General features: G+C 48.5%; 1 protein-coding gene across 1 annotated transcript; it reads right to left on the bottom strand.

Annotated features, from left to right (window-relative positions):
• Positions 1–765: 765 nt before the first annotated feature.
• On the bottom strand, positions 766–3,159 carry LOC123070683 (3-ketoacyl-CoA synthase 5). Its single transcript, XM_044493975.1, has 2 exons — positions 1,375–3,159; positions 766–986 (listed from the first exon to the last, which is right to left on the bottom strand). The coding sequence occupies exons 1-2, from the start codon at positions 2,838–2,840 to the stop codon at positions 932–934; spliced, it is 1,521 nt and encodes a 506-aa protein (XP_044349910.1). The 5' UTR covers positions 2,841–3,159; the 3' UTR covers positions 766–931.
• Between the last annotated feature and the right edge of the window lie 11,069 nt (positions 3,160–14,228).

Here is a 14,228-nt window from a genome sequence, read left to right as displayed (position 1 = left end):
CTCTCTAATGTAAATAAATTGTCACGCCATCGCATGCATGCATGCAGGAATCTTTTTAGATTTTCAGTTTTTAAAATGTTTTATCTCTTAAACGAAAAATCCGATTGAAAATCCGTTTTCACCATTAAATCCCTCGCGATGAGATCTTCGAAACTAGATCTCATGTTGATATGTTTTGATGAAAAAAAATTGGATTAAAAGTTGCCATGTCTATTGCATATGAATTGCCATGATGTTTACACTGAAGTTGCCATGATACGTTTCAGCTATTTTCTTCTACATTTAAAAGTAAATTTTGACATTTATAAAACGAGGAATTAAGAAACTAAACTTGCCATGAACCATAAACTAAAATTGCCATGATACATGCACGTAAAATTGTCATGGTTCATACAAAAAATAATTTTTATGGTCAAAGTACTGGAGTTGCCATCATCAAAATACTAAAATTGCCATGATCTACAAACTAAAATTGCCACATGGCAACTTTAGTTTAAGCCCTATGGCAACTGCAGTGTAAACATCGTGGCAACTTCTGGCAAAAAAGAAATCGTCGAAACATATCAACATGGGGTCTAGTTTTGAAGATCTCGTCAAGACGGATTTAATGGTGAAAACGGATTTTTAGTTCGCTTTTTTATTTAGGAGATACAACATTTTTAAGCCGAAAACCCAAAAAAATTCTACTGATGTCATCTATTCATACGTGGCAAAATGAATGGTGATGAAGGCGTGTGGGCGATGTGCAAACGCCCACACGTGTGGGCGTTAACATTTCCGAAAAAATATACTCTTAAATTGAGGAATTTTTTTCTCAAAAACAATAGCTCAGCCTCTACAACCTGCAACATAGGGTAAATAGGTGCAGTACAACAATGCCGTAAGCAGCGCATGCACGCCGAGCGAGTTTTCAAACAAAGGTGTACTGCCTTCACCGCCGAAACTCGTTGCCCCATACTTTAACAGTTGAAGCCAGTGTTGTCCTGCTGCAAGACACGACCGAATACAAAAACTTAACCACAGTTCCCACACATGTTGCACAAACATATTTACTATATTTTTATTCGCAAAAATAACAGTTATTTTAGTTTCTTTTTTTTCTTTTTTTTTTGCAGGGAAGTTCTTTTAGTATCTTGAAATTACAAAGTTGCAGTCGGTGAGCCGTGTACACGTACAGAACGGACTTCAATTTTGTAAGATTCAATTAATAATGCAAATACACCAAATCAACATCATTGGCATGTACTTGTAGCCTACTAGTACTAAGTAAGGCATGAAGCTAGGATTCCTTAAACCCTCTCCCATGCGGCATGATCCAAATCTAGACAGGTATACAATGCACGTAATTAAGTAAAGCAGAGAGCTCCCCCTCACATGTCCTTGTCGATTTCGGGCAGCTGCACGGGGTAGCGGGCGATGCACTCGGCCCACGGCCCGTCGGCGTCGCCGGCCGGCTTGACGCACTCCCACGAGACACTGTTGCAGTCGAATCCGGCACCGAAGGAGATCATCCACACCCTGTCGTCCTTCTTCATCCGGCCCTTGGCCTCCAGGTACGCCAGCTCGTAGAGGACCGAGCTGCTGGATGTGTTGCCGAACCTGTGCAGCGTCATCCGCGACGCCTCGACGTCGTCGTCGGAGAGGCCGAGGCCGTCCTGCACCTCGTCGATCACGCCACGCCCGCCCGCGTGGATGCAGATGTGCTCGAACGCAGTGCGGAAGTCCGGGCGATACAGCCTCACCTTGGCGCGCCCTCTTAGGAGCCTCCGTTTGAGCAGGGACAGCGCGACGAGGAGCTGCTCCGTGGCCGGCAGGACGAGGGGCCCGAAAGCCGCGATGTTGTTCTTGAGCGCGTAGCCGGCAGTGGTGGCGAGGTCCTTGGAGAGGCGGATGCCGGTGTTCCCCTTGTCGTCCTCCTCCTGGAACACGCAACGGTAGTCGGCGTCTCGTGCGGCGGTGACGGTGCGCACCACGCGCCGGAGACGAAACCGCGCCTCACTCGGGGAGTTGGAGAGGATCATGGCCGCGGCGCCCATGCGGAAGAGGCAGTTGGGCAGCAGCATCGCACGCTCCGTGCCGACGTAGTACTGCGACGAGAGGATCTCCGTGGACACTATCAGCACGCGCGTGCCTGCCGGCGCCACCTGGAGGATTTTCCTGGCCAGGCCGACCGAGACGAGCCCAGCGCTGCACCCCATCCCCGACAGGTTCATGATCTTCACGTCGGAGCGGAGCTTGTACTTGTTGACGACCATGTCAGCAAACACCGGAACCGGCGTGAAGATGCTGCAGTTGACGATGAGCACGTCGATGTCGGCTGGCTTGATCACGGCCGTCTTGGCGAACACATCGTCGACGGCGGCGAACATGACCAGCTCGGCCTCGTCCCGGGACGCCTTGAGGCTGCGGTCCGGGGGCATGTAGTGGTACGCGTCCGGCACGCATGTCTCCTCGCCGAGCCCGGAGCGCTCGAGCAGCCGCATCGCGAAGGCGACGCTCTCCTCGTCGACGAGGTACGGCATGAGGTGCGCATGCTCCAGACACGTGGCGAACGGCGTGCGGTAGCAGGGCTTGGGCCGGAAGCATCCGTACTCCACGAGGTACACATCCCGCAGCCGCCGCATGCGCCGCATCTTCTCCAGGGCCGCCGCCAGGATCACCGCCAAGAAGACGTAGACACGCGGCAAGGTGAGCATCTGGTCTAGGATCTCTTCGGGGCGAATGAGCCACGCCCTCCCGACCACGGCGGCAGCGACGGCCACCGCAAAGACCCCAAAGAAGTTGTCCACGACAAGTCGGCTCACCATCATGAGGAATTTGACGTGAGGTGACGAGCCCATCGCGTGTATATCCTCTTCTTTCTCGTAGTTGGACTAGCTGAACAAATGTGATGTGAGAGCGTGGAGAGGCAGTGGTGTGGTTTAAAAGGCGCGCGAGGCCGCGAGACGTGGGGCATTTCCGGAAGCAAGAATAATTTCTATGGTTCGAAGAGTGTCTATTATTAAAAGAGAGCTAATAGAGTTGGTGGTCGTATCGTATGTGACGTCTTCTCTCCCTACATCCTGGATTAACTCGGTTAAATCAGATCAAATCTTTTTACAGAGTCCCTTGGTACGTAGTACAATCGATCAAATCATTGTATCTATGTGCTCTTACTCGTAGTACGCTGTAAGACGGACTGAACAAATGTGAGGTGAGCGTGGAGAGGCCGTGGTGTGGTTTAAAAGGCGCGCGAGACGTGGGCATTTCCGGAAGCGAGGATAAGTTCTATGGAGTGTACTACTAAAATGGGGCCAGAGCAGCGGCGCAACCGGCAACTGCCAGCGAGTAGTTTAAATGCGTTGCCCAACACAGAAAAGAAAAGAACCGGCCGGCCGTCACACAGGTCCACTTTTCTCCGAGTGACTTTTTTTTTCTTTCGAGAGTTTGGCATACCTTAGCTTTATAGAAGGCAGAAAGTATAATTACAAGACACCATTGTGAGATGCGAACATCTCCAATGGCACACCCGACACCACACCAACCAAACACGTCTAGGCTACTCTCTCAGAAAAGGATCTAAACCACCTACACCTAATCCGGCCGCTCTCCAATCCTTGAGCTCTTGAAGTACCTGCTCGACTAATTGCGGCGGAGTTTTTTGCTGATGAGGTCGATTAAACAGTCTTGCATTCTTTTGCTTCCACAATGCCCAAGCCATCCCTATGATGAATGAGTCGAATCCTCGGATTGACCTGCCTGTGAAATTCCTTCTTTGTTGGAGCCACCAATCTTGAAATGTGCTCTCGTTCGTCGGTGGGTCGATGTTTAGCTGAAAGAAATCGAAGCACCGATGCCAAGCCTCCCTGGCGTAGACACATTGAACGAACGTTGTCCTCCTCTTGCAAACACGTGAAACAAGCTGATGGCTGGTCTTGAAGCCCATGCTGGCCTCGCCTATCTGAAGTCCAAAGTCTGTATTGAAATGTTAGCCAAGCAAAGATTTTGCACTTCAAAGGTGCCCAGCTCCTCCAGATGCACGGTGCCGTGGGTGATCTAGTAAGCCCCTGACATAACCTGTGATACACCGATTTTGCCGTATAGACACCTGAAACATCGGCAGGCCAAGCGAACTGATCTGCCTGGTCTTCAATGCGAGGTACTGTGGTGATCGTGAGGCATAGATTTGCAATTTGAATGTGCACCGTGAAGGATATATCACCCTGTACATCCAGCGCCCACGCGTTGTTGGTCAAGGCATGTCGAACTGTTCTAGAATTGCGGGCTCTAGTGTTGACGAACTCCATGATTGTTGGAGCAATTTCTTCCACTGTAAAGCCGTGGATCCACCTATCTCTCCAGAAGAGTACACGGTCGCCATTGCCCAAAGAGATCTTAACCAAGGAGTTGAAAACCATTCTAGCCTCCTCGTCATCCACCATAGGTATGCCCTGCCATGGCCTCGCCGGGTCTGTACGACGCAGCCATTCCCATCTAACTCTGAGAGCAATCGCCTGTAGCCTGAGGTCCTTCACCCCCAAGCCGCCAAAATAAGTTGGCCTACACACCGTCTCCCAGGCCACAAGGCATAAACCGCCGTTTTCCTTCTCCTTTCCCGCCCAAAAGAAGGCGGGCATCCATTTCTCAATCTCCTCAAAGACCCAGATCGGCGCATCCAGCACCAGGGGGTGGTGTATCGGCCTAGCCGATACCACAGACTTTACTAGCACGAGCCTGCCGGGCCTTTGAATCAGACCTCGTTGCCATGCCGGGATGAACTTCCTCGCTTGGTCGACCAACGACCGCCAATCTCCTCGAGTGAGTGCTTTAATCGCGAGTGGGATGCCCAGCTATCTGCATGGGAACATCCGCATCTGACAGTGCAGTATGTTGACTACGAGGTTTCTCTCCTCCTCCGTTCCCCTGATCAGGATCGTCGCCGATTTAGTGTAGTTGATCCTCAACCCGGAAGGGATGCCAAATGCATCCAGGACAACTCTAATGCAGGTGAGATCCTGCGATGGTGGCCTGACAGTACTGCCACATCGTCCGCGTATATGGACAACCTCTGAAAGGGCGAAATACCACGAAACGAGCTGAGTGTGCCTGCCTCCATAGCCTTGCAGACCAGTGTCGTGAGCGCGTCCATAGCTATTACGAACAGCAATGGTGAGACTGGATCGCCTTGTCTCAACCCTTTGGCGTGGAAGATTTGTCGTCCTGGCACCCCGTTGATGATGATTTTCGTGCTCGCCGTGGACAGTAAGGCGACGACCCATTGGATCCATCTATCACCAAATCCTTTTCCTCTCAACACCTCCGTCAGGAAAGCCCATGAGAGCGAGCGAATGCCTTGGAGATATCCAACTTAAGGAACAATCCATGGGTCTTAGAGTTGTGAATTTTGCGGGCCACCTGACGGACTAGAAGAAAGTTATCGTGGATGCTTCTACCCTTGATGAATGCGGATTGGTCGGAGTTTACAATCTCGTGCATCCTCTTGCGAGCCCGAGTTGCGAGCAGTTTGGCGAACAACTTGGAGAAGCTATGGGGAAGGCTGATTGGACTGTAGTCACCAACCTCAATGGCATCGGCCTTCTTCGGGATCAGCACCATGTGAGCTTTATTAAGCCTACTAAATCCCCTGTAGCCCCCCACGAAGAGCTTTAGCAGCGCAACCATGATATCCTTCTTGATCACCGACCATGGTTTATGATAGAAGAGTCCAATGAAGCCATCAGGACCGGGCGCATGATCGAGTGGGATCTCCTTGATAACCTCCCAAACCTCTTCTTCCGTAAACATTTCTTCGAGCTCAGCAAGATCCACTTGTGGCATGCCTAGGTAATTTAGGTCGAGCGTGTGGTCTCTGGCCACCGCCTTGCCCAACAGACTGTGATAGGCCTCCGAAAAAATCTCCTCCATTCTCCCATGATCAGTGGCAATCTCTGCACCATACTTGACTTTAGGGATGAAATTCTTGGATCTTTGACCGTTGGCCACCGCCTGGAAAAGTTTTGTATTAGCGTCCCCTTCTTTTAGCCATCTGAGACGCGATCTTTGCGCTCATGGTTCTCTCGAGCGAGGCTAACCCAAGTAGAGTGAGCTTCAAGGTTCTTCGTAGCCAGATCTCCATGTCAGTCAGGATCCTCTCTTCCTGCACCTGGTTGAATCTGAATATCAGCCAATTTGCCACTGTCATGAGGATCTTGATATTGCCCGTCTTCCTCTGTCCCCATGCCTGAAGATAAGTCATCACATTTTTGAATAAAGCATCGAGCTTTTTGAAAGGGTCCACAATGGACTCATCGCATACCCACGCGTCCCGGATCGCTTCATCAAAACCATCGAGCCTTGTCCAATACACCTCGAAGCGAAATCTCTTCTTTTGATAGAAGTGGGCGTTGGTGGATAGGTGCAGAGGCGCATGATCTGAAACTCCCGATGATAGCACCTGTAGCAAGTTCTCTGGGTGTGCCAACTCCCAGTCAACCGAGACTAACACCCTGTCAATTTTGGTGAGCGTCGGAGTACCCCTCTCATTGGACCAAGTAAACGACCGACCGTGCATGTACAGCTCCTTTAGCTCATGGGTGTCCAAAAAACCTCTGAACTTTGCCATCATCGCCCTGTTGATGTTGGTGTTGTTTTTCTCCATCGCTCGAAGGATCATGTTAAAGTCTCCGAGAATCATCCACGGCCCCGGGCAGACAGCCCTCCTGGCGCTTAGATCATGGAGGAACTGGGTTTTTGGCCTGTTCCCTTGCGGCGCATATACCACAGAAATCCACCATGCCATCCCGTCCTTGTTGTGAACACATCCGGTTAGAAAGTTAGTGTCAAGTTGAATCTGGTCTATGGTAATCACCGTGGTGTCCCAAGCAAGAAGAACACCCCCATGAGTCTCCACCGCAGGTAAGTAAGCAAAACTGTCAAGCGACAGGCCTAAACATTGCATAGCCATGAAAGGGTCCATAACATCCAGCTTGGTCTCCTGGAGACACACTAAGTTAACCTTGACCGAGGCCAAGAACTCCCCAACCGCCTTTTTCTTCGCAGGATTGTTTAATCCGCAAACGTTCCAACATAAGATCTCTGGGTTGCACTCCATAAGTAACCTCGTTCAACACCCACACCAGCCAAACAACATCAAACCACCGAGACGGCCTCGATCCTTCCACTCGCTAGCTCCTCCGCCAGTGGCAATGTTTTGCCAAACAGCGCCGCGAGCACGCGCACATGTTGCTCTCTCAGCGGGGAGTCAAACAGCCGCTTAAGCTCAATCACAGCCTCCTCGTTTGGCACCATGTTGTCAGGGACCAACCCCAAGGTGCGCAACAACACATTTTCCGCAGGTTTTGCCTTAGCCATGGACGCTGTGTTGGGGAACGTTGCATAAAATAAAAAAATTCTACGTTCACCAGGATCAATCTATGAGTTCATCTAGCAACGAGAGAGAGAGGAGTGCATCTACATACCCTTGTAGATCGCGTGCGGAAGCGTTCAAGAGAACGGGGTTGAGGGAGTTGTCCTCGTCGTGATCCAAATCACCGGAGATCCTAGCGCCGAACGGATGGCACCTCCGCTTTCAACACACGTACGGTCAGCGTGACATCTCCTCCTTCTTGATCCAGCAAGGGGGAAGGAGAGGTTGATGAAGATCCAGCAGCACGACGGCGTGGTGGTGGATGTAGCAGGGTTCCGGCAGGGCTTCGCCAAGCGACTACGGGAGGAGGAGGTGTAGCAGGGGAGAGGGAGGCGCCAAGACTTCAGGGTGCGGCTGCCCTCCCTCCCCCCTTTATATAGGCCCCTTGGGGGTGCACCGGCCTTGAGATTGGATCTCCCAAGGGGGGCGGCGGCCAGGAGGGTGGAGTGCCCCCCAAGGCAAGTGGAGGCGCCCCCCCACCATAGGGTTTCCAACCCTAGGCGCAGGGGGGGCCGAGGGGGGGCGCACCAGCCCACTAGGGGCTGGTTCCCCTCCCACTTCAGCCCAGGGGGCCCTCCGGGATAGGTGGCCCCATCCGGTGGACCCTCGGGACCCTTCCGGTGGTCCTGGTACAATACCGGTGACCCCCGAAACTCTCTCGATGGCCGAAACTGCACTTCCTATATATAATTCTTTACCTCCAGACCATTCCGGAACTCCTCGTGACGTCCGGGATCTCATCCGGGACTCCGAACAACTTTTGGTTTGCTGCATACTCATATTCATACAACCCTAGTGTCACCGAACCTTAAGTGTGTAGACCCTACGGGTTCGGGAGACATGCAGACATGGCCGAGACGGCTCTCCGGTCAATAACCAACAGCGGGATCTGGATACCCATGTTGGCTCCCACATACTCCTCGATGATCTCATCGGATGAACCACAATGTCGAGGATTTAAGCAACCCTGTATACAATTCCCTTTGTCAATCGGTACGTTACTTGCCCGAGATTCGATCGTCGGTATCCCAATACCTCGTTCAATCTCGTTACCGGCAAGTCACTTTACTCGTACCGTAATGCATGATCCCGTGACCAGACACTTGGTCACTTTGAGCTCATTATGATGATGCATTACTGAGTGGGCCCAGAGATACCTCTCCGTCATACGGAGTGACAAATCCCAGTCTCGATCCGTGTTAACCCAACAGACACTTTCGGAGATACCTGCAGTGCACCTTTATAGTCACCCAGTTACGTTGTGACGTTTGGTACACCCAAAGCACTCCTACGGTATCCAGGAGTTACACGATCTCATGGTCTAAGGAAAAGATACTTGACATTGGAAAAGCTCTAGCAAACGAACTACACGATCTTTGTGCTATGCTTAGGATTGGGTCTTGTCCATCACATCATTCTCCTAATGATGTGATCCCGTTATCAATGACATCCAATGTCCATAGTCAGGAAACCATGACTATCTGTTGATCAACGAGCTAGTCAACTAGAGGCTCACTAGGGACATGTTGTGGTCTAAGTATTCACACGTGTATTACGATTTCCGGATAATACAATTATAGCATGAATAAAAGACAATTATCATGAACAAGGAAATATAATAATAATCCTTTTATTATTGCCTCTAGGGCATATTTCCAACAGTCTCCCACTTGCACTAGAGTCAATAATCTAGTTACATTGTGATGAATCGAACACCCATAGAGTTCTGGTGTTGATCATGTTTTGCTCGCGGAAGAGGTTTAGTCAATGGATCTGCGACATTCAGATCCGTATGTACTTTGCAAATATCTATGTCTCCATCTTGAACATTTTCACGGATGGAGTTGAAACGACGCTTGATGTGCCTGGTCTTCTTGTGAAACCTGGGCTCCTTGGCAAGGGCAATAGCTCCAGTGTTGTCACAGAAGAGAGTGATTGGCCCCGACGCATTGGGTATGACTCCTAGGTCGGTGATGAACTCCTTCATCCATATTGCTTCATGTGCTGCCTCCGAGGCTGCCATGTACTCCGCTTCACATGTAGATCCCGCCACGACGCTCTGCTTGCAACTGCACCAGCTTACTGCTCCACGATTCAACATATACACGTATCCGGTTTGTGACTTAGAGTCATCCAGATCTGTGTCGAAGCTAGCGTCGACGTAACCCTTTACGACGAGCTCTTCGTCACCTCCATAAACGAGAAACATGTCCTTTGTCCTTTTCAGGTACTTCAGGATATTCTTGACCGCTGTCCAGTGTTCCTTGCCGGGATTACTTTGGTACCTTCCTACCAAACTTACGGCAAGGTTTACATCAGGTCTGGTACACAGCATGGCATACATAATAGATCCTATGGCCGAGGCATAGGGGATGACACTCATCTCTTCTTTATCTTTTGCCGTGGTCGGGCATTGAGCCGAGCTCAATCTCACACCTTGCAATACAGGCAAGAACCCTTTCTTGGACTGATCCATTTTGAACTTCTTCAAAATCTTATCAAGGTATGTGCTTTGTGAAAGACCTATGAGGCGTCTCGATCTATCCCTATAGATCTTGATGCCTAATATGTAAGCAGCTTCTCCAAGGTCCTTCATTGAAAAACACTTATTCAAGTAGGCCTTAATGCTGTCCAAAAGTTCTATATCATTTCCCATCAAAAGTATGTCATCTACATATAATATGAGAAATGCTACAGAGCTCCCACTCACTTTCTTGTAAACGCAGGCTTCTCCATAAGTCTGCATAAACCCAAACGCTTTGATCATCTCATCAAAGCGAATGTTCCAACTCCGAGATGCTTGCACCAGCCCATAAATGGATCGCTGGAGCTTGCATACCCTTGTTAGCATTCCTAGGATCGACAAAACCCTCCGGCTGCATCATATACAGTTCTTCCTTAAGATAGCCGTTAAGGAATGCCGTTTTGACGTCCATCTGCCATATCTCATAATCATAGTATGCGGCAATTGCTAACATGATTCGGACGGACTTCAGCTTCGCTACGGGAGAGAAAGTCTCATCGTAGTCAACCCCTTGAACTTGCCGATAACCCTTAGCGACAAGTCGAGCTTTATAGATGGTAACATTACCATCCGCGTCCGTCTTCTTCTTAAAGATCCATTTGTTTTCTATCGCTCGCCGATCATCGGGCAAGTCTGTCAAAGTCCATACTTTGTTTTCATACATGGATTCTATCTCGGATTGCATGGCTTCAAGCCATTTGTTGGAATCTGGGCCCGCCATCGCTTCTTCATAGTTCGAAGGTTCACCGTTGTCTAACAACATGATTTCCAGGACAGGGTTGCCATACCACTCTGGTGTGGAACGTGTCCTTGTGGACCTACGAAGTTCAGTAGCAACTTGATCCGAAGTACCTTGATCATCATCATTAATTTCCTCTCCAGTCGGTGTAGGCACCACAGGAACATTTTCCTGAGCTGCACTACTTTCCGGTTCAAGAGGTAGTACTTCATCGAGTTCTACTTTCCTCCCACTTACTCCTTTCGAGAGAAACTCTTTTTCCAGAAAGGATCCGTTCTTGGCAACAAAGATCTTGCCTTCGGATCTAAGGTAGAAGGTATACCCAATGGTTTCCTTAGGGTATCCTATGAAGACGCATTTTTCCGACTTGGGTTCGAGCTTTTCAGGTTGAAGTTTCTTGACATAAGCATCGCATCCCCAAACTTTTAGAAACGACAGCTTAGGTTTCTTCCAAACCATAATTCATACGGTGTCATCTCAACGGATTTAGACGGAGCCCTATTTAAAGTGAATGTAGCTGTCTCTAGAGCGTATCCCCAAAATGATAGCGGTAAATCGGTAAGAGACATCATAGATCGCACCATATCCAATAGAGTGTGATTACGACGTTCGGACACACCATTACGCTGAGGTGTTCCAGGCGGCGTGAGTTGTGAAACGATTCCACATTTTCTTAAGTGCGTACCAAATTCGTGACTTAAATATTCTCCTCCACGATCTGATCGTAAGAACTTTATTTTTCGATCACGTTGATTCTCTACTTCATTCTGAAATTCCTTGAACTTTTCAAAGGTCTCAGACTTGTGTTTCATCAAGTAGACATACCCATATCTACTTAAGTCATCAGTGAGAGTGAGAACATAACGATATCCTCCGCGAGCCTCAACGCTCATTGGACCACACACATCAGTATGTATGATTTCCAATAAGTTGGTTGCTCGCTCCATTGTTCCGGAGAACGGAGTCTTGGTCATTTTGCCCATGAGGCATGGTTCGCATGTGTCAAATGATTCATAATCGAGAGACTCTAAAAGTCCATCAGCATGGAGCTTCTTCATGCGCTTGACACCAATGTGACCAAGGCGGCAGTGCCACAAGTATGTGGGACTATCGTTATCAACTTTACATCTTTTGGTATTCACACTATGAATATGTGTAACATTACGTTCGAGATTCATTAAGAATAAACCATTGACCATCGGGGCATGACCATAAAACATATCTCTCATATAAATAGAACAACCATTATTCTCGGATTTAAATGAGTAGCCATCTCGCATTAAACGAGATCCAGATACAATGTTCATGCTCAAACTTGGCACTAAATAACAATTATTGAGGTTTAAAACTAATCCCGTAGGTAAATGTAGAGGTAGCGTGCCGACGGCGATCACATCGACCTTGGAACCATTCCCGACGCGCATCGTCACCTCGTCCTTCGCCAGTCTCCGCTTATTCCGCAGCTCCTGCTGTGAGTTACAAATGTGAGCAACGGCACCGGTATCAAATACCCAGGAGTTACTACGAGTACTGGTAAGGTACACATCAATTACATGTATATCAAATATACCTTTAGTGTTGCCGGCCTTCTTGTCCGCTAAGTATTTGGGGCAGTTCCGCTTCCAGTGACCCTTCCCTTTGCAATAAAAGCACTCAGTCTCAGGCTTGGGTCCATTCTTTGACTTCTTCCCGGCAACTGGCTTACCGGGCGCGGCAACATCTTTGCCGTCCTTCTTGAAGTTCTTCTTACCCTTGCCCTTCTTGAACTTGGTGGTTTTATTGACCATCAACACTTGATGTTCTTTCTTGATTTCTACCTCTGCTGACTTCAGCATTGAAAATACTTCAGGAATAGTTTTCACCATCCCCTGCATATTGTAGTTCATCACAAAGCTCTTGTAGCTCGGTGGGAGCGACTGAAGGATTCTGTCAATGACCGCCTCGTCCGGGAGGTTAATGTCCAGCTGGGACAGGCGGTTGTGCAACCCAGACATTTTGAGTATGTGCTCACTGACAGAACTGTTTTCCTCCATCTTACAACTATAGAACTTGTCGGAGACCTCATATCTCTCGACCCGGGCATGAGCTTGGAAAACCATTTTCAGCTCCTCGAACATCTCATATGCTCCGTGTTGCTCAAAACGCTTTTGGAGCCCCGGTTCTAAGCTGTAAAGCATGCCGCACTGAACGAGGGAGTAATCATCAGCACGTGACTGCCAAGCGTTCATAACGTCTTGGTTCTCTGGGATGGGTGCTTCACCTAGCGGTCCTTCTAGGACATATGCTTTCTTGGCAGCTATGAGGATGATCCTCAGGTTCCGGACCCAGTCCGTATAGTTGCTGCCATCATCTTTCAGCTTGGTTTTCTCTAGGAACGCGTTGAAGTTCATGTTGACATGAGCGTTGGCCATTTGATCTACAAGACATATTTTGCAAAGATTTTAGACTAAGTTCATGATAATTAAGTTCATCTAATCAAATTATTTAATGAACTCCCACTCAGATTTGACATCCCTCTAGTCATCTAAGTGTTACATGATCCGAGTCGACTAGGCCGTGTCCGATCATCACGTGAGACGGACTAGTCATCATCGGTGAACATCTCCATGTTGATCGTATCTTCCATACGACTCATGTTCGACCTTTCGGTCTCTGTGTTCCGAGGCCATGTCTGTACATGCTAGGCTCGTCAAGTTAACCCTAAGTGTTTTTGCATGTGTAAAACTGTCTTACACCCGTTGTATGTGAACGTAAGAATCTATCACACCCGATCATCACGTGGTGCTTCGAAACGACGAACTTTAGCAACGGCGCACAGTTAGGGGGAACACTTTCTTGAAATTATTATAAGGGATCATCTTATTTACTACCGTCGTTCTAAGTAAACAAGATGCATAAACATAATAAACATCACATGCAATTATATAGTAGTGACATGATATGGCCAATATCATATAGCTCCTTTGATCTCCATCTTCGGGGCTCCATGATCATCTTCGTCACCGGCATGACACCATGATCTCCATCATCATGATCTCCATCATCGTGTCTCCATGAAGTTGCTCGCCAACTATTACTTCTACTACTATGGCTAACGGTTTAGCAATAAAGTAAAGTAATTACATGGCGTTAAATCATTGACACGCAGGTCATACAATAATTAAGACAACTCCTATGGCTCCTGCCGGTTGTCATACTCATCGACATGCAAGTCGTGATTCCTATTACAAGAACATGATCTCATACATCACAATATATCATTCATCATTCATCACAACTTTTGGCCATATCACATCACAAAGCAATTGCTGCAAAAACAAGTTAGACGTCCTCTAATTGTTTTTGCATCTTTTACGTGGCTGCAATAGGGTTCTAGCAAGAACGTTTTCTTACCTACGAATAACCACAACGTGATTTGTCAACTTCTATTTACCTTCATAAGGACCCTTTTCATTGAATCCGCTCCAACTAAAGTGGGAGAGACAGACACCCGCTAGCCACCTTATGCAACTAGTGCATGTCAGTCGGTGGAACCTGTCTCACGTAAGCGTACATGTAAG

The sequence above is a fragment of the Triticum aestivum genome, chromosome 3B, assembly GCF_018294505.1.
Source record: "Triticum aestivum cultivar Chinese Spring chromosome 3B, IWGSC CS RefSeq v2.1, whole genome shotgun sequence".
In the NCBI taxonomy this organism is placed as follows: Eukaryota; Viridiplantae; Streptophyta; class Magnoliopsida; order Poales; family Poaceae; genus Triticum; species Triticum aestivum.
Note: the sequence above shows the minus strand (reverse complement) of the source record. Positions and strands in the feature narration are given on the sequence as shown.